The 19048-nt window shown below is 40.7% G+C and overlaps 1 protein-coding gene across 1 annotated transcript; it reads right to left on the bottom strand.

Moving 5' to 3' along the window:
- Positions 1 to 11896: 11896 nt before the first annotated feature.
- Positions 11897 to 18054, bottom strand: LOC124133008. The gene is made up of 3 exons (XM_046497195.2): positions 17677 to 18054; positions 16491 to 16694; positions 11897 to 12854 (listed from the first exon to the last, which is right to left on the bottom strand). The coding sequence occupies exons 1-3, from the start codon at positions 17966 to 17968 to the stop codon at positions 12682 to 12684; spliced, it is 669 nt and encodes a 222-aa protein (XP_046353151.1). The 5' UTR covers positions 17969 to 18054; the 3' UTR covers positions 11897 to 12681.
- Positions 18055 to 19048: the final 994 nt, after the last annotated feature.

Below are 19048 nucleotides of genomic sequence, written 5' to 3'. Positions count from 1 at the left end.
AGGGAATGAACCTTGAACGATCTCGATGTCTTTGTGTGCCTACCGAATCCACAATTTGATTGTAAGGAGCCGTATTCCTGCATACATTAAAATTGGAGTCAGACAGAGTGTGTGAGGTAGTTTATCCATGAGTGCTCATGTCACAGATCGTTGCTCATACAGAATACAATACTAAGTGCTTCACGTAGCTGCAAATGATTTTTATTTCCAATCCCATGTGCATAGAGACATAGAGATGGGTGAGGTGAAATGGGGTTTAACGTCGCGTCCAAGATTATGCAACTTATATAGCGACGTGCATGCACGTGTGTGTGTGGATGCTTGTACTAGTCCGGACTGATGCCGATTTATGGTGCTAGCCCACTGAGATACCATGCCGCAGTTTAACATGAATACCCCACTCAGACACAGTATACTTACTCCGAGCCGACCAGTCCTTGTTTTAACCCCTAAATGCCGAGCGCCAGACAGGGTAACAAGAAGTACCATCTTTTAACGTCTTTTGGTATGACGCGGCCGTGGATGGAACGCCGGACCTTTTGCTCTCCGGGCGGACGCTCTACCACTAGACCACGGAGGCGGTCTCCCACAGGATGGAATTTAGCGTCTGTGTATCACACACATGGTTTGAATTAATGAGACATGTGTTTGTCCAGTCGCCATCCAAGTCCTTCAGACATCGGGGATATTTATATAAGATATATACGATTCAGCAGTACTGAGGGACTTTTTTAATGTTGATTATTAAAAGAATTAAGATGGTTCTGAATTCGGTGCTGGATTATATCTAATATTAAAGCATTGTCCGCCATGGATATTCTAATAGTCAGCCTCGGTCGTAAACGTTGGTTGGTTGTTTAACGTCGCCTTCAGAAATATCACAGCTATATGACGACGGTCTGTAAATAATCGATTATGGACCTGATAATCCAGTGATTGATATAATGAGCATCGATCCACGCAATTGGGATCGATGACATGCATCAACCAAGTCAGCCGGTTGTAAACGATCGAGTTCTTCAGTTTTCGCTTACTTTCATGAAATTGTAATGAGTTTAATAACTGTTAAGATGATACAATTAATTGAATTTAATATCTTTTTGAGATATCATCATGAATTAATCTATGCAAATTGTAGTTATAAGCTCATTTAAATGCATCATCTAAATATTGCTTTTACAGTCATTTATCTTCTCTATTGATTACCCATCCAACAATTTACATGCGTATTAAAGATGTGGTCACATGTGTGATATTTTACTTAGTGCGTCTCTGCATAATATATACTTTAACAACCGCGTGGAATTTATATTCCTGACGCCTTTTTTACAACTGTTTCAATATGATCACCCCAACAAAAGTTATTCCAAGATGTAAATGGGCTTCAACCGTCTGTATGTTTAACACCATCAACATTTAAATTTAGCATTTCTGTATCATTTCTAAACGAGAATAGTACTGATTCATGATCAGTGTTGTCCGGATCGTACTAATCCAATCACTGTGTACCCTATACACTTCATTTACTCAAAGTTGCATTTCATTTCATTTCATTTCAATGTAAATGCTATCAGCTGCAAAAATACCCAGGGACGAGTCTTCAGCAAAGAGTCTAGAACATCATCAGATATGTCATTAATGTACACAATGAATTCTACCATGACATTGAAGAATGCTTGATTCTGATTGGTTAAAAAGAGGTTTCCTTTTTGCTACGGAAACCCCTTTCAAATATATTAAGCCTTTTCACAAAAACAAACAAAAACAAAACAAAAAACGTGCGTATGAATACATAGATAGCCTACATATAGATTCATAGAAAATGGCTGCCGATCGATCACCCTCATATGAACTGTAAAATGCATCTATATTTCCTCTAATGCACGCTGGGTCTCTAATACCAGCCAGGTTTCTAATACACGCCGAGTCAAGGCCTCTCGCGAAATTAATAGATGGCAAAGCGTCAAATAGAGGAAATACGGTAGTTTGATATCGGATGTTTTGGGCGTTGGCTAGGCCGCAAGCCTGACTCCTTCGATGATGACATTAAAAGATTTAACGAAGGCATATCTTTTGCATACAGATGAAATGTTTATGAAACTGTTAGGGCAATGTTCTATGGTGACCACAATCGAAACAATTTAAGCTATTTTATCATTGGAACAACCGACAGTGGAAGTAAAATATAACATAATATAAAACTTGTTTGAAAAAACTTTATTCATGACAACATGTTGTTTACAAACCTTTTTGTGATCGATATTCGTCGCTTTCTCCGTCAACCACCATCCCAAGGATTTGGCAGAAGAGGATTTGAAAGTCCATCACTCAGAAAACACTTGTCCATTCGAAAAAACACGAAAACAATGTCCCGAAATCATTGAAGTCAAACTTGATGAAATTCATTTCAGAACACGCACAATTAAGAAAATCATACACACCCACTATGTCTGGACCACGAATGTCTCATTCCATTCACAGTCTGGCTTGGAATCCATGAAATCTTGAAATTGACAGGTCATCCATGCAGATACTTATATAGCTGAGATACTGAGATACATCGTGTAAAAATGTCCGGCTCGTCTGCAGGCTAAAAAGCGGATGTTCAGTCATACTCAGTTCATTTGATAATCATATTGTACCAGCAGGCTCGAGCATTCGCAATAAAACTATTGGTTAATGTTGAACCACATCATAGATCGGGGTTGTCATCTTGCTTAATTTAACTTGCAACGGAAAATGTAAACACAAGATTTTCAGCCATTGACAGCTGCGAGGTGTGAGTAACCGTGATGAAGGTCAAGTTCTGCCACATCTAAGTTCGGGTGGAGAGGCATTTATTTTGATGTTATTATTGTTTACTGGGGGTAATTGCTAACTAACTAATAACACTTACACATGTTAAATGTATAATATAATGTTAATTCAAAAAGTTTGTTGTAGAAATATATTCGTTTAGCATTTTAAAACCTTTTTCTACAACCTGTCACCCCTACAATAGAAATGATGGCATGTTCGATTTCCAAGAAATGACCTCTCTCGCAAAATTCCAAAAATTGACAGTCAGTTCACAATGTTCAACAGTGTACGGCAAGTTGGTAGAAATTAATACATCTGTCTTTGGACATAGTTTGGAGTGTTATTTCTCAACTTCTTTTGAAAAACTATGTGTTTTGAACACTTATTTTGAACTACTCACGACTATGGTGTTTTTGATCTTGAAGTTTAGTAATAATTTTTACATACATCATTACCCGTAACCACTTTTTGGAATGTTCTAAGATTGCGGACCTGTGTGCCTGTGTTGTTACGCACTGCAAGAGAGCACCATTTTCAAAGCGTTGTTGCCGTCATGGTAGAATGGAGATAAACCTACTGTGTTTTGAAATTTGATGTAGTCCCACTGTAGAGTAGATACCTCTTTATTATAGTTTGGAACGGAGCTCTAAAGCACTCGGTTCAAAATAAGAATTAACAGGTATCTACTCTACAGTGGGACTACATCAAATTTCAAAACACAGTAGGTTTATCTCCATTCTACCATGACGGCAACAACGCTTTGAAAACGGGGCTGACCCCTGGGGAACGCCAACACTGGGTGTTCTGAACTTGGAAGTAGCTCCATCAACAAAGACGCCTTGACTACCAGCATGCTTATATAACTGGCTAACCATCCCAACATAACCCTTTTGAAACATAACAAAAAACATACAATAACTTTCCTTGTTATCCAAGGCTGTACAAATCTGCTGGTATATTTTGATTAACTGGTGTACAGTTGAATGTCGCCTGAAAACCAGACTGGTACTTATATAAAAGCTTATTTGCATGAAAACAGCTAAACAGGTTCTTGTAAACAACTATTTCAAATACTTTACCAACACAACAGATGAGTGCTATACGTGTAGGTCTATAATTTGATGCCTTCCTTAATAAGTAGCGTGACATTAGCAACTTTCCACTTTGAGGGATAAACGCATGTTTTTAAAGACATATATAATAATAAACACACGACCTCATTCATTGAATTCATTTAAATCAAAGTTCATGTGTAAAGTTCATTCTGTCGGGACGAGATGGTTTCTTTAAATGTAAACCTTTTATGACAACTGCTATTTGGTAAACGTGCATTTTCATCATACAGTGTTGATACAGACTGAACGTATTCGTTTAACCTTTGGGCTTTCTCATTGTCAGTGAAGTAAGAAGGATCATCATCATTTACATCAGACTCAAGCGGCGGGATGAAGGTAGTCGCATCACATTGGTTTACTAAATGCCGCAAATGTTTCCAGTAAGAATATGTATTTTTTAACATGTTAATCTAAGAAAACAAGTGCAAAAGTGAGCGTGGCTCACTAATACCTCCGACCCGCCTAGTGTGTCAGTAGTTACAAATTAAATAGCTAGGATAGGGTTAGACTTAGGGTTTGAAAAATTCATAAAACAATGGAAAATTAATAAAAACATTTTTTTTCTTTTGACTGCACGCCTCCATATGACACAGATTATATGTACTAAGTTTGAGATGAATCCACTGAATAGTTTAAGAGAAATCGCGCGGACAAAGTTTTCGGACGGACGGACGAACAGACGGACAGACGGACGGACGGACGGAATCTTGGTATAACTATATACCCCCGACATTTTGTCGGGGGTATAAAAAGTATCAAAATTGGCATAATAAAGTTTCTTTAGCATAATACTTCATATTAGTAACCCTATGCCATTGTTTCTTTTATAAAATGCTGTAATATCGGGTACGGTTTTGGTTCTGTTCGCCTTTTAACGTAATCTGTCACTTTTCCTGCACTCTTTCCTTATATTTGAATCAAACCATGGCTTATCATTAGGTCTGATAGTAACAGTTTTAAATGGGATACAGAGTGTTAGCTGCTCATTAAGTTGTTCATAAAAGGTGCACATGCTTGATTAACATCCTCACAATTATTGAATGTGAACACACAATGCCATTTAGAAAGCGGTCAAATGTCACAAATGCTATATTTGGGATAACACTTTCTTTGTAAGGTTCATATTCTCGTACGTTTTTGGGCTGATTCCCGTCCGGGATTCGAACCCACACTGCCAGAGTGAGGCACCTTATCGCCAGCACAGAAAGTCAGCGATTTATCCCACTTTTTGCAGAGATTTCTATTGAATGTGGAAAGTGTTTCATCGCTTCTATTTACTGTCATACCCGTACTTCATTTATGGCACAAAAGTATTAGATTTGAAAATACCCTCTCTCATGAAAACAACTTTTATATCGCAACTTTACAGCAGCCTTTAATTAACTAAGGCCTAGACAAATAGCAGAGCATACATTTTGAGTTTTTCAAGAAGTGGAAACAAACTCAATATCAATCTTTCATCACATCCATTGACTGACGTTTGAATTTGGCAGCAAGAGCAAAAGGAAACTGTCTGTTGTATCTGTGATATCTTTCCTCATCAGTTGCTTTGTCTACTCTTCTCTTAAATATGTTTTATAGATCTCCTGAGAGCTGTCACATGCTGCTTGCCGATGAAGATAACAGACGTCGACAAAACAATTCGAGGCTCACGTTGGTGAACAGAAATTTCTTAATTTCCCTGCAGAATGTTTCTACAGGTTTCGTGCACCTTGTTGCTGTGGGGAGCGGCGTTCGCGGACACCACAGCCACAATCCACAACGAATGGCCCTCCATTTTGAAGTTGACAGATGGAACAAACGTAACGGGCTCACCCACTCAAACGTAATTCCCATGTGTAAATCTTTCATAAAGGCGTTGGCTGATAGGTGATCTGAACAATAGTCTCTTTGAACATGTACATGCAGAAAGACTTTAGGAAATGAACCTTGAACGATCTCGATGTCTTTGTGTGCCTACCGAATCCACAATTTGATTGTAAGGAGCCGTATTCCTGCATACATTAAAATTGGAGTCAGACAGAGTGTGTGAGGTAGTTTATCCATGAGTGCTCATGTCACAGATCGTTGCTCATACAGAATAGAATACTAAGTGCTTCACGTAGCTGCAAGGGATTTTTATTTCCAATCCCATGTGCTTAGAGACGTAGAGATGGGTGAGGTGAAATGGGGTTTAACGTCGCGTCCAAGATTATGCAACTTATATAGCGACGTGCATGCACGTGTGTGTGTGGATGCTTGTACTAGTCCGGACTGATGCCGATTTATGGTGCTAGCCCACTGAGATACCATGCCGCAGTTTAACATGAATACCCCACTCAGACACAGTATACTTACTCCGAGCCGACCAGTCCTTGTTTTAACCCCTAAATGCCGAGCGCCAGACAGGGTAACAAGAAGTACCATCTTTTAACGTCTTTTGGTATGACGCGGCCGGGGATCGAACCCCGACCTTCCCCTCTACGGGTGGGCGCTCTACCACTAGATCACAGAGGCGGTCTAGAGACTTAGAATAGAATTCAGTAGACTTCAAGGTGCCTCAGGGTCGCGTACCTAAAGAATGCATTGATCCTGTGTTCGGGGTTTCACATCCCAAATTCCCCTCAGCTACGACCCTAGGTTACTTTTACACCTGTGATCGAGGTTATCACAGAACCACTGAAAAACCGGGACATAATATGTCAGCTCAGGCATGTTTGTTTGTTTGTTTGTTGTTTTACCCCACATTCAGCAATATTCAAGCTATATGACGGCGGTCTGTAAATAAATCGAGTCTTGACCAGACAATCCAGTGATTTATATAATGAGCATCGATCCACGTAATTGGGATCGATGACATGCATTAACCACGTCAGCGAGCATGACCACCCGATCCCGTTAGTCGCCTTTTACGACAAGCATAGTCGTCTTTTATGGAAAGCATGGGTTGCTGAAGACCTATTCTACCCCAGATCTTCACGGGTCTCAGGCATGTACAACTGCATGACAATGTCACGCGGAGTCAGTGGAAAACTAGAACCGTGATGTAACCTAGTGGTTAAAGCGTTTGCTCATCACTCCGTCACGTCGGGTTCGATTCCCCACATGGGTAAAATGTGTAAAGCCCATTTCTTGCATGGGACAAAGCAGTCGATGTACTACATCGCACATATGACACAGCAATTGCATTAAAATGTCTATTCGATAACCTGTCAGCTCCACCAGCAGGCGTCTGTGCCTACTAGTACTTTTCAGCTACCTACATATATCACTATGATTACCTATTTGAATAGCGTATCCACAACAAAAGCTTGTTTCACCAACTTGTGTTTGTTATCTAACGCCGCACTCAGCACTGTTCCAGCTACATGGCGGTGGTCTGTAAATATTCGAGTTTGGACCAGACATTGAAGTGACTGACAACATGAGTATCGATCTACGCAATTGGAACCGAGCCTGACCACCCGATCCCGTTAGTCGCCTTTTACGGCAAGCATGTCAGTTGTCCAAGACCAATTCTAACCCGGAAGGTTATTTTAATTTAATCCTAATATGGAAGTCCTGCCAAAAATATGATTTCTTCTTCCATAGAGAAAACTGAAAAATAACTCAAACCATATATTTTTGTTATATTCAGTGGCACCAAAACCCTTGTCACCATGGTTACCAACCCTACATATCTCCAGGACCATGCACTCCAGTCAAAGACATGGGGGTTCTATATACAACAATGGGTTGACTATGTGAGTGTCGTCGACAACTTGGCCTTGGAAATAAAAGGATTCCTAAGTCATTAAATCGATATAAGAAATAGACATAAAGAGGAATATAGGTTCTAAGTGATAACTGACGACAAAGCAGATGAGGAACTGGTGTCTAAGGCACTAGAACTCATTTGTTTGAGTCCTTTAGCCTTTCATTACTGTCCTATTTGTCGTTGGTTTGAATCCCATTTCTCCCCAAATATCTCTGTCGGCACAATACCCCATAATCTTGTATTTCACCAGCAGTTGTAAATGTCTGTAACTAGACCAACCCACAGATACAAATGTACGTGTAAGGAAGTTATATCTGGATATATATATATATGTTTGACATATTTTTGTCGCATTGTAATTGAAACTTCTTTACAGGTCTGAACTGAAGTCTCATCATCAAGATACATTCCCCAACAACGTTGACGCTGCAGCGGAGCTCGCGTCGCTGATGATTCAGAGTGCCAAGAACTACACAGGAGGACCTGCATTCCCCTCATATTTGAAGTCAACGATGAACCTGATTGGGTCAAAAAGATTACTGACCAACAAATATCATTAAATATAGTCTTCCGCAAGGCTAAAATCTAGGTATGGAATAAAATAATGTCCGAGCAACATATACCAGTATGGCCTTCAGAGAAAAATAACTTCAGCTACTGGAAAAGAACTCCTAAGTTCCTGGATATGTCTCTCGATCACTTGGACTTTTTCTCATACCACGCCTACAACTATGTGCATGTATTGGGTGGAAGTCACACCATCTGTGGCATCAGCGAAGCTCGTCTTTGTTGCTTCTATTAACATAGCAGAGAATTACTTTCATCTTAAGAGAGAGGGGAAAATGCTCAGTTAGTTGTCAGTGAGTTTGGAAGAGGTAGTGTGTTCGGAGCTGCCTCCGATTTTGAAAATGAAATGATAGACTTTGAAACTATTTATCAACCAAACGGCTTCATGTTTACTTTCCTTAATCCGGCAGAATTATAGTGTTTCTCCACTCAAAAGAGCAATGCTCGGGTCGTAATGAGCTTCGATGTTCTTTGTATACCAGGGATGGATACCCCCTTCAAATGACCAAATTCTTCACATGTGGGCTAAACTTTTATATTTCTATTTCTATTTTTAAATTACCATTTCGACATGTCTAAGGTTCACGGCTGCGTTTGTCTCCCATGATCAAGCTGTTTCTAGAGGTTTAAAACCAACTACAACTTTGGCGGAATACGCAGGACAACTAGAACACATACTACGGCAAGGACATGATCATCTCCATCAACACCGGACATGCGCAGACCACCATCCATCTACCCAGATCTGGCTACCACTCTGAACATCTTAGAGTGGAAGTTAGCTAGGACAAGAATGCCAATGCAACTCCCCATGGAGGTATGATTAATGGCCACACGTTGTCTTTAAGCTACATGCTGTTTGATGTTATAAAGATTGAAGGGAAAAGAAAATGGTACTTTTGAATCCACACAACAAACACCGTCAGCATGACCTATAATGGAAACGGTGGTCGCGTGTTATCCCTCACACTCGTCGATTAAAAATTCAGTAGATAAAATTCTTTTTAAGAATATTTTGTTTGTTCTGATTTAAATTCGATCTGACGAATGATAAGATGATGGAGATGTTTGTTGATGATACAGACAGATAGGAGCACGAGGCACACAAAAATTGATCGTACATGTATGTATACAGTAGGTTGTGGTTGTAGTAGTGGTTTCGGTAGATTTCCGTTTATCGGCAGATGAAAAAGTGCCAGCAGACAATGTTGGCTTTAGTTTTGTGCAGATTTGGAGGTTGTTTTCGATTTCTACCTGCAGCGGTTTAGGCACTGTCAATATGGCGATATATCCACAGACGACTTTAAGTCAACATTATTCAATAATGAGTAAAATGTGACTTTTTGGACAAAAAATGACCAGAAGAGAACCATAGTAGATCAACTGAGTAGATGCCTCGTATCGTTTGGACTTCAAAGTCAGTAAACGGCTTTAATAGGACACAAATACAGTCAAAATAGATTGAAAAAAACTTTCATAGCTAGACCAGAAGAGAAAGGACCTTCAGAAGGTAGTAACAGGCGATTATTTCTTACCAAATACAAGCGTAATGTATTATACGACTACATGATTAGCCGGAAGATGCCTGCTTTCGCAAAAGATAGTATAATACTTTTTGTATGCACAGAAGATATGCGATACTTACATGTGTCTTAAGACGTAGCATGAATTAAATGACATGGCAAAACGAGTATTTCGTTCTCCAACTAATGCATAAATCCCCGTGCAATGTTGTATATACAGTATATATATATATACTACTCACACACACATTATGGGAACACCAAAATATTCTGTTATAAAAAGGAACATTTAATGACATGTGATCGTGTCATTACAATTGTGCATTAGCAGATTATCCAGCTTTAAAACAAAAATATTTACAGGTAGTTGTCATTGAAAAGCACACACGAATAAGTCGAATAAGAAAGTTGGGGTCAAAAATGGAAATCACAATGTCAATAGCGAGTGTGTCCTCCACGTTGATTGATGCATTCGGTGCATCTTCGCCTCATGGATCTTGCAAGGGTGCGAAGGGTAGCCTGTGGAATGCTTGCCATTCCATTTGGAGCCACTGAACCAGAACCTGAAGAGCTGGTGCAACTCCATGATTGTCCCTGACACGTCGTCCCAGAACATCCCAAAGATGCTCAATTGGAGCCAAATCCGGTGAATATGCTGGCCCCTGCATCACAGTCACATTGTTCTGTTGCAGGGAGTCTCTTACGACTCTAGTCCGATGTAGTCTGGCATTGTCATCTTGCAGGATTGCTCCTGGACCAATGTTGTTCAACTGTGGTAGGACAAGAGGGCGCAAAATCTCGTCACGATACCTCACTCCATTCAAATTGCCTTGAACAAGATAGAGAGGTGTTCGGTGATGCAAACTGAAGCCTCCCCAAACCATCACAGAGCCACCGCCAAACCTGTTTCTTTCTCTTACAGTGGCATCATCATAACGTTGATGATAACCGTCTCATAAGCCTTACCCTTCCACCATTATGCTCAAGACAGAAACGGGACTCGTCAGTGAAGAGAACTCTGGACCATTGTTGATTATCCCATCTCAAATGTGCCCTGGCCCAGGCAAGTCTTGCAGCTCGGTGATGAGGACACAGATGAGGACGTACAGCTGGACGACGTGACCTTACATGAGAAGCTCTAAGGCGGTTCCTGATGGTCGATACGCTCACGTTGGTGTGTGTTGCTTGTCGAAGTTGCAGATTCAAAGCACTGGCTGTTGTGAACCGGTTCCGAAGGGCTTGCAGCACAACGTATCGAGCATCTGCCCTAGATGTTATTCTGGGTCTACCAGAACGCGGTCTGTCCTGCACTCTCCCTGTTGTCTGGAACCGTTCCCTCAGTCTGTGAATGACAGACGGTGACACTTGAAGACGACGGGCAACATTCCTTATGGATGCACCATCTTGTAGCCACGTTATGGCCCTACTCCTGTCGTAAATGCTTAACGGTCTTCGCTGGGGCATGTTTAAGGAAATGTGTAACTTCACAGTATCTGAAGCTACTTTATAAAGAAAAGTTGCCCCCAACTGCATGGGAATTCTGACTTTCACGTGCACTAGGTTGTTGTGTTTTGGCGTTTGAATCTGACATGGCGAGGGAGTCTTTCTGCACCCAAGTTTTTTCCTGTTTTAGCATTTAATCAATTTGACAAAATTCTTCAAAAAATGAAGCACTTGCAAAAATGCATGACTCAACACGTCATTCAAAGTGCCCTTAGTGCACACAAAAAGTTGCATTTACTGAAGTGCATAAATGACCAAGCCACGTTAAGTTTTATACATGGCTATGAAATTCAGGGGTGTTCCAATAATGTTTGTGTGTAGTATACATTGTCAGCCTCTTACCTATTATAAGAACAGTCAATGTGTTTTTGAGCTGCTTTGAAAAGTATGAGTGAGTGAGTGAGTATGGTTTTACGCCACTTTTAGCAATATTCCAGCAATATCACGGCGGGGGACACTAGAAATGGGCTTCACACATTGTACCCATGTTGCAACGGAATGGATTTTTACATTGAAGTATTGTGTTGATCAAACCCTTTTTTAAAAAATAGCGACTGTTCTCCAAGTCCTTCCAGTTAAGGTCCAGACGTTGTTACATAAATCTTGAATGTCATTGTAACCCGATGTAGGGTTGTAATTTGCTCCAAGAATGGTCGCACACTACGTTTTGAAAACGTGGGTTTGAATGAAATATTGCTGAGACTAATAGGCTGAAACTCGGGTGAACCCTTTAACTAAAACCACAGGATACAAAGTGTGACATGACAGTGTCCAAGGGCGTAAGTTTCGGCCCTCGGATGGTAGCTCAGGGTGATGACGGATGACAAAACTCAGGGGTGAAGTTTAAGCCGACAGCAGCCATGTTTATTGTTGATGGTTTGGAATAAGTCGAAAAGGTACATGTTGATAATAACGTGACAGAACGCACACCGGGACCGAGTGGCCAATGTTCCCGGGTGGAGACTTGCTCTGTCACTTACCTTCTGCTGCCTCCCTGACTGACCATGTCAGTAGGGTTTTTGTAGAGCAAGGTATTACATAACGTGTGGCAAGGTCATTGCCCCACGTGTATGTATATACGTAAGATCCGGCAACGTAAGGAGGTGTTAATTTAAATTTATAGATAGCGCTGGAGATTAAGGGTCCTGCCCGGAGGGGCTTATGATAAGAGGGGATACGTCGAATGTTTGCTGAATATATTAAACAGACAAAGGGCATAGAATTTCGGTGCACTTGGAAACATTTTGAACCAGTTAGGTATTTAGATAAATAAAATGTTAAATAAGTTTTGAAATGGTTTGCACTTTTTTAAATACAAGTATTGAAATGGTTTGCACTATAACAATAGTATGAACACAGTGCCTTGAACGTCTACAATACATAGTTACCATGTATTTTACTTGGAGGAGATGCTGGTGGAGGACACTACGTATGTGTTTTACACAGGTATTTCACACAAGAACGGGCGTCCCCAATAGCAATAATAGCCCCTGGTAGACAATGCATGTATGTATCCGCAACTCGAAGTGAAGGGGCCAATTATTCCGGGTACGTAGGTTGATCCGTCAGTCCAGGTTTTGGAGCCACCATCAGCTTTCAGACCAATATGCGCTGCCAAAAAAGGTGCATCATGATTAAAGTTGAATCCGATAAGCAAAACAAACATTTCCTATCTGACATACCTCATTGTAACATGGTGAGTTGGTGGGGGGATGTAGAAAAACTTGAACTTGATCACTCATTTCAAATCTCTTGATTATCAAAATTGTTAACAAGAGATGGACTCTTTGAACAAACAAACAGTTGATGTACGTGTATGAGGCTGTGGAGGTTCATAATGGGTTTGACTGAGAGGCCGAATAGGTTCACAAGGAAGGGGGGGGGGGGGTTAAACCTGTTTTTTTTATGTCAACCTAAACTAGTTCAATATGTGAAGGAGAATGTCCGAAAACTTGCCATTAGTTTCGCACGTGAAGCAGGTTGGAGGCCGTTAGGCCGACAACCTGCTTCACGTGCGAAACTAATGACGAGTTTTCGGACATTCTCCTACTTAAGACAAACTCTCTCCAAAACTGTCCACCAAACTAATGTACTCACATAATTATCATGCGATACTAATGGAGGTCACGTGTATCATCACTTCTTCGATCAAATGACTATGATCGACTCGATGAAACGGGGCAATGCACGTGCTAAACTATTGGAGGACCACATGCATACGAGTCGTGGAAATTTGGTCAAGCTTTCTTTCTGTGACGACCGTATGGGAGACAACATGTCGGATTGTGGTGATGAACTGTTCGTGACTCAGAACACCTTTTGTAATCAGTCTGATGTGGTTGTTAACTCAGATTTTGAAACATTACTTTATATGGATAACTTTCAAGAAGATTTTTGTCAGAATTTTGAATTAGGCCGGTTATTTTCTGATGAGAACACTGACACTGAACCGTATAATACAACTCAGGATAACTTTGATTATAATTGCGACACCGAACTATACTTGGCAAGTCAGATGATAGAAGAATCAGGAATTATTGGCACACGTGTGTCTGAGAGACAGTTAAATTCCGAAATACTAGATTCGTTAAAAGGTGACAATGAACGTTTTTAGAAAGCCGTACAGGTTACGCAGTTGGGAACCAATCTAGACAATGAAAAGCTTCGGTTCGGTACTCCCCTTTCTGAAACGGATATGGTGCATTTGTGCGATTCGGCATACTCTGTGAACACTGAACATGAGAGTAGATGGGCTTTGAATATTTTCAAGAATTGGGTTGTTGAGAGGTAAAAACGCAGTAATAATGAAATTCCAATAGCAAATCAAAACATAGTGTCGTTAGCTGAAAACGAAAATGATCTGAACAGAACATTGATGTTATTTCTGTCGGAGGTTCGAAACCAAAAGCGTGAAGAGTACCGCGGCAACACTCTGTACGAAATTGTGTCTTCTCTTCAATATTACTTAAGAAGGAATGGGGTTGTCGTCAATTTCTTTGAGTCATCTTGTTACACCGGTATGCGATCCGTTCTTGATGCAAAGATGAAATTACTAGCTCGAAAAGGGATAGGGGTTGAAAAACGACAAGCGGATGTCATCACTGAACAGCAGGAAGATGTACTTTGGGAAACAGGTATACTCGGAGAAGATACACCACGGAAGCTCTTGGACACCCTCGTCTATTTAATCGGGTTGAACTTTGCTCTTAGGGCAGGAGATGAACACAGATACATTGTACCTACGCAGTGGTTCAAATTCACAGTTACAGTTGTTGATGTCAAGCAATGGCGTCAAACAATTGAAATACACTAAGGACATTTCCAAAACGAACAGAGGGGGGCTGAAGCACAGGAAGGTTGAAAGGAAACACCTGACAATCTCTAGTAATGAGGAAAACCCTGGAAGATGACTCGTCAGACTGTACGAAAACTATATGTCTTTAAGGTAAATATAATTCTCTCACAAGTTCACAACTAATATTGTGAAAAGGAAGAAGTAGTTCCTATGCGACGTTTCTGTCTGCGAGTTCTACCTGTCTGTCAGTCAGCGAGTTCTACCTGTCTGTCAGTCAGCGAGTTCTACCTGTCTGTCAGTCAGCGAGATCTACCTGTCTGTCAGTCAGCGAGTTCTACCTGTCTGTCAGTCAGCGAGTTCTACCTGTCTGTCAGTCAGCGAGTTCTACCTGTCTGTCAGTCAGCGAGTTCTACCTGTCCTGTCAGTCAGCGAGTTCTACCTGTCTGTCAGTCAGCGAGATCTACCTGTCTGTCAGTCAGCGAGTTCTACCTGTCTGTCAGTCAGCGAGTTCTACCTGTCTGTCAGTCAGCGAGTTCTACCTGTCTGTCAGTCAGCGAGTTCTACCTGTCTGTCAGTCAGCGAGTTCTACCTGTCTGTGTAACGTAATGTGCACCTGATTAACATATTTTGGATGACTTTACCTTACATTCTAATATTCTTATGCACTATGTACTTTATACGAGTCAGCTGCATGAATTGATGACAGTTCACTTTGTTTCAGACCAGTACATGGAAAGTGTGACGCCTTCTATTTGCGCCCGTTACGATACACTGCAGGCAAGGTTTGGTTTGCTGATGCGGCCGTTGGGATTCATCCACTCCGGTCAACTGTCAGCCGTCTCTGTAAGGCCGCTGGTTCAGCGGATTTGACACAAATCACAAATCACTCCCTCAGAGCTACAACAGCAACTCAGTCAGTATTACGACAGCGGAGTAGACGAATAGCTAATTGCCGAGAAGACGGGACATAAATCGGTTGCAATTAGAAGTTACACGGTATAAACTTTACCTATACGTTTGTGTATTTCCCACAATTCTTAAATGTGGTATATGGCGTTTTCTAATCTGCTTGTAGTTGCAACATTACCGTGGATGTTAGAGGACGCGATAATGCATTTTGGCAATCGCCAGACTTCGGATCAACATCCCCGGGGTTCGAATCCGAAAATAATATTTCTATATATTCAGAGGTCACACCCAGTGTCAGTATACTATATATATCTTGGAGCTGCAATTTTTTGCGTTACAAGCCCGTTGTACTACTAAAACTAAGATGACGTGGAAATAAAAGTTGAATTTTGATATAATGCAAAATTAAATGTTTATGTGATATAATCAAGCAAAATAAGCTTTTCTTTTATCAGAGGACATCCAAGGAAATGGCGGATACAGTAGACTCAATCGTGCAGAGAAAATCAAGACGTCCCAGTGCTTCTGTAACTGGTCCCCCTGGTATTGACGCCACTACCTTTGATCCGCCAGGCAATCAACCATCGACAAGACCGACACTGGGCCCATCAAAAGGCGAACAGGCTCCCTACACTAGTGACAGACGCGATTTCACAATTAAACTTGGTGACGGCACAACATTTTCTGTGAAATTTTGAATTTGTGTTAAGCATAAATATTTGTGAAATCATTTGTTTTGTTGTCTTTGTCTTATAATATACGTAGACTGTCAGTTTGTCTCTCCCGAAACGAACCTACCACCTGCATGGGCTGACCCTGTTGACTGAAAACGCAGAGCTTGTGCGTTACTAATGTACTGTAAATTATTCAACTAATGGAGGTTGAACTATTGGAGGTTATCTGTAAATTATCTCAGCAATGGAGGATGTCGTCCACTATTGGAGACCTCCTAAAATGACTAATGTTCATGTAACTTTGTTTTAATTCTCCTTAATAATAATTATCTAACTTGCAATCGCCTATTTAAATGACAACATATTTACGAGCTAGGTCAGGCGACACTTGAGTCAGAATGTAGGCGTGTTTCTCGTCTGTGTTGAGGATGATCAGGCGGCCGCCTTCACTCTGACATCGGGCCTGACTGTCTGTCCAAGTCAAGATGGTCGTGTAAAGCTTGTAACACAGGCGTGGGGACAGCACTGACGTGTAGCCTTGAGACACGAGACACGGGTCTGGATGTGGCAGAGCTGAGGATATAGACAGTGCTAGATCAGTGCTAGATCATAACTTATGACTAGATAGTATGAATGAGCAACATTATTACAATTGTAGCTATATTTGATCAGTTGATTTGAAGCAGTTGATCATCTATACTACCTTGATGACAGATACATTGTTACGATTGTAATAAAGAAGTTGGTCATCTATACCATCTTGCCTGGGTAGTATCATGCTCAAAGATAGTGATAGATCATGACAAAATATATCCCGATTATTCTGTTCAACCACAGGACAAATACATGGTACAAATCCTGAAATGAGTCAACCTAATTATACTGGCAATCATGTATAGTGAGCTGAGTTTTTGTGTGTGCAATAGATTCTAGGAAAAAGACCAAAATGGTATATTTACTAAGATCATTTGTGACAATCATGTTGAGTCCAAATCATGATGCCCTGAGCTATCATTATTACATTTGTTTGTTTGTTTGTTGTTTAACGCCGCACTCAGCAATATTCCAGATATATGACGGCGATCTGTAAGTAATCGAGTCTGGACCAGACAGTCCAGTGACTGGCATCATGAGCATCAAGCCACTCAATTGGGATTGATGACATGCATCAACCAAGTCAAGCGAGCGTGACCACCCGATCCCGTTAGTCGCCTTTCACGACAAGCATAGTCGCCTTTTATGGCAAGCATGGGTTGCTGAAGACCCCGGATCTTCATGGGTCTATCATTATTACCATTATTACCATTCACACAACATGGACAAAAATGACATTGACAATATGGCTACAATAATTATCGCTATCACTTTGACTGTGTTCAATAGCTGGGGTTACTTGAGCACACTTTCATTGCAATATGCCTTGCAGTGAAGGTTAACCTCGGATAAACGGACAACCAGACAATCGGATGACAAACATCGCGTAAGGACTAAAGGTCACTTGACATTCAGGTGACCTAAAAATTCCAAACATAAAATTAAGTCTATTATTTCTAACCTCCTTTCTTGATTAAACTTCTTGCGCCGGGAAGGGAAACACTCGAAGGAGACAGGGATGATCTGTAGATGGAGCACTGATCACCATGATGCATCACAGCAACACAGGCCTCATCCCTGGCACAGACGGTGGTACAGTCAGGCATACTCTCCGACTGGTTGATGCTGGTCGGTGTCTCACTCGCCCTAAGGTTGTCCAGAGGGATGAGTCTTGCATACACATGTCTGGAAACCACAGAGTTCTTTGAGAACACCACTTGAAAGAAGAGGAATGGGGTTATCAGCAGAATCATTCTTTGTTCTCTACTTCAGTTAGAATCAACAGTAAATGAGTAACCTATCTTTGTGCGGTCAGTGACGGTTTTCCTCAAACACTACTTCCAAGTGCTGCAACCTATACTCATATTTATACAACCTTCCCATATAAGTATTGATCAGCTGATTGGCCAATCACGGCATCGTGCGTAAACACTTTGTTCTCACCACATCACTTTAGTTAGACTTTTCGACCAGATACAAGGGACACTCTTGATATAAGACACCTTGAGAAGTATTGTTCAAACCCGCTAAGGTTCTGGCTAGTATATGGAAAACGTAATTTCACAAAAATGCAATTGTAAGACAGATATGAAAAGACAAATACTTTATTGCAGACATATCAAGAGAGAAGAATCGATAACTTAAGCGGGTTATTGATGGTTTCTAGTGCCTTAGACACCAGTCATTTTATAAATAAGTTACAGCATTAATGAAAGAGTACAGTGAATAGTCACTGATGCAAACATGAAGCTTCAGTTATCTTCCAGTTTTCTTAACCCTACATCGATTCAACAATGAGTCAATCGATAGATCCAACGACTGCCTTCTATTAACTCCACATTAAGGTGCTTGGTTTCTTGCAACACAAAGGATGCTAGAAGGAAACTTCAGCAACACTAACACTCATGAGTTTTTCATTTTGAAATAGCTTCAAGTCACCTTTGAAATCTGTGTTACTGTCATGCTTGGTTTATGTCCAATACTTCCTAAGGATTCGCTTCTGAAACGTGTTAGAGGATCTCCTTTTTGTTTTGTAGAAGTGTGTTAATACTTTATGAATCAACTGCTTAAAACAAAACAAATATTTAATGTAAGTCTAATGTTCAAATGTCCTTAAGAGATGATGCTTTGAACACAGTGGAGGAAGTCATGTATTTTTCTTTCAACAGAAAAGCCATGTCTATATCATCATAAAGTGACCCCATGTGTAACTGATTGTTGGTCTAAATTCATAAAGTTTATTTATACCTACTTGTTTAGCATTAGATCTGGAAAACCATCTGATGACAGGTGCATAATCACTGTCTGAAATACGAAGGGGTTCCACAGAATTG

This window comes from Haliotis rufescens, unplaced genomic scaffold (genome assembly GCF_023055435.1).
Source record: "Haliotis rufescens isolate VD_foot unplaced genomic scaffold, xgHalRufe1.0.p SCAF_18, whole genome shotgun sequence".
In the NCBI taxonomy this organism is placed as follows: domain Eukaryota; kingdom Metazoa; phylum Mollusca; class Gastropoda; order Lepetellida; family Haliotidae; genus Haliotis; species Haliotis rufescens.
The sequence above is the reverse complement of the archived record's forward strand: the minus strand, read 5'-3'. Positions and strand labels throughout refer to the sequence as shown.

Bases quoted from the DNA above. Each gene is read 5' to 3' on its own strand.
- LOC124133008 (XM_046497195.2), bottom strand. From the start codon at position 17,968: ATGATTCTGCTGATAACCCCATTCCTCTTCTTTCAAGTGGTGTTCTCA. The intron at 16,695-17,676 runs GTTAGAAATAAT...CTATATCCTCAG, and splicing joins AAGTTTAATCAAGAAAGGAG to CTCTGCCACATCCAGACCCG. The intron at 12,855-16,490 runs GTAAATATGTTG...CTTTTTTGGCAG, and splicing joins AGTGTCGCCTGACCTAGCTC to CGCATATTGGTCTGAAAGCT.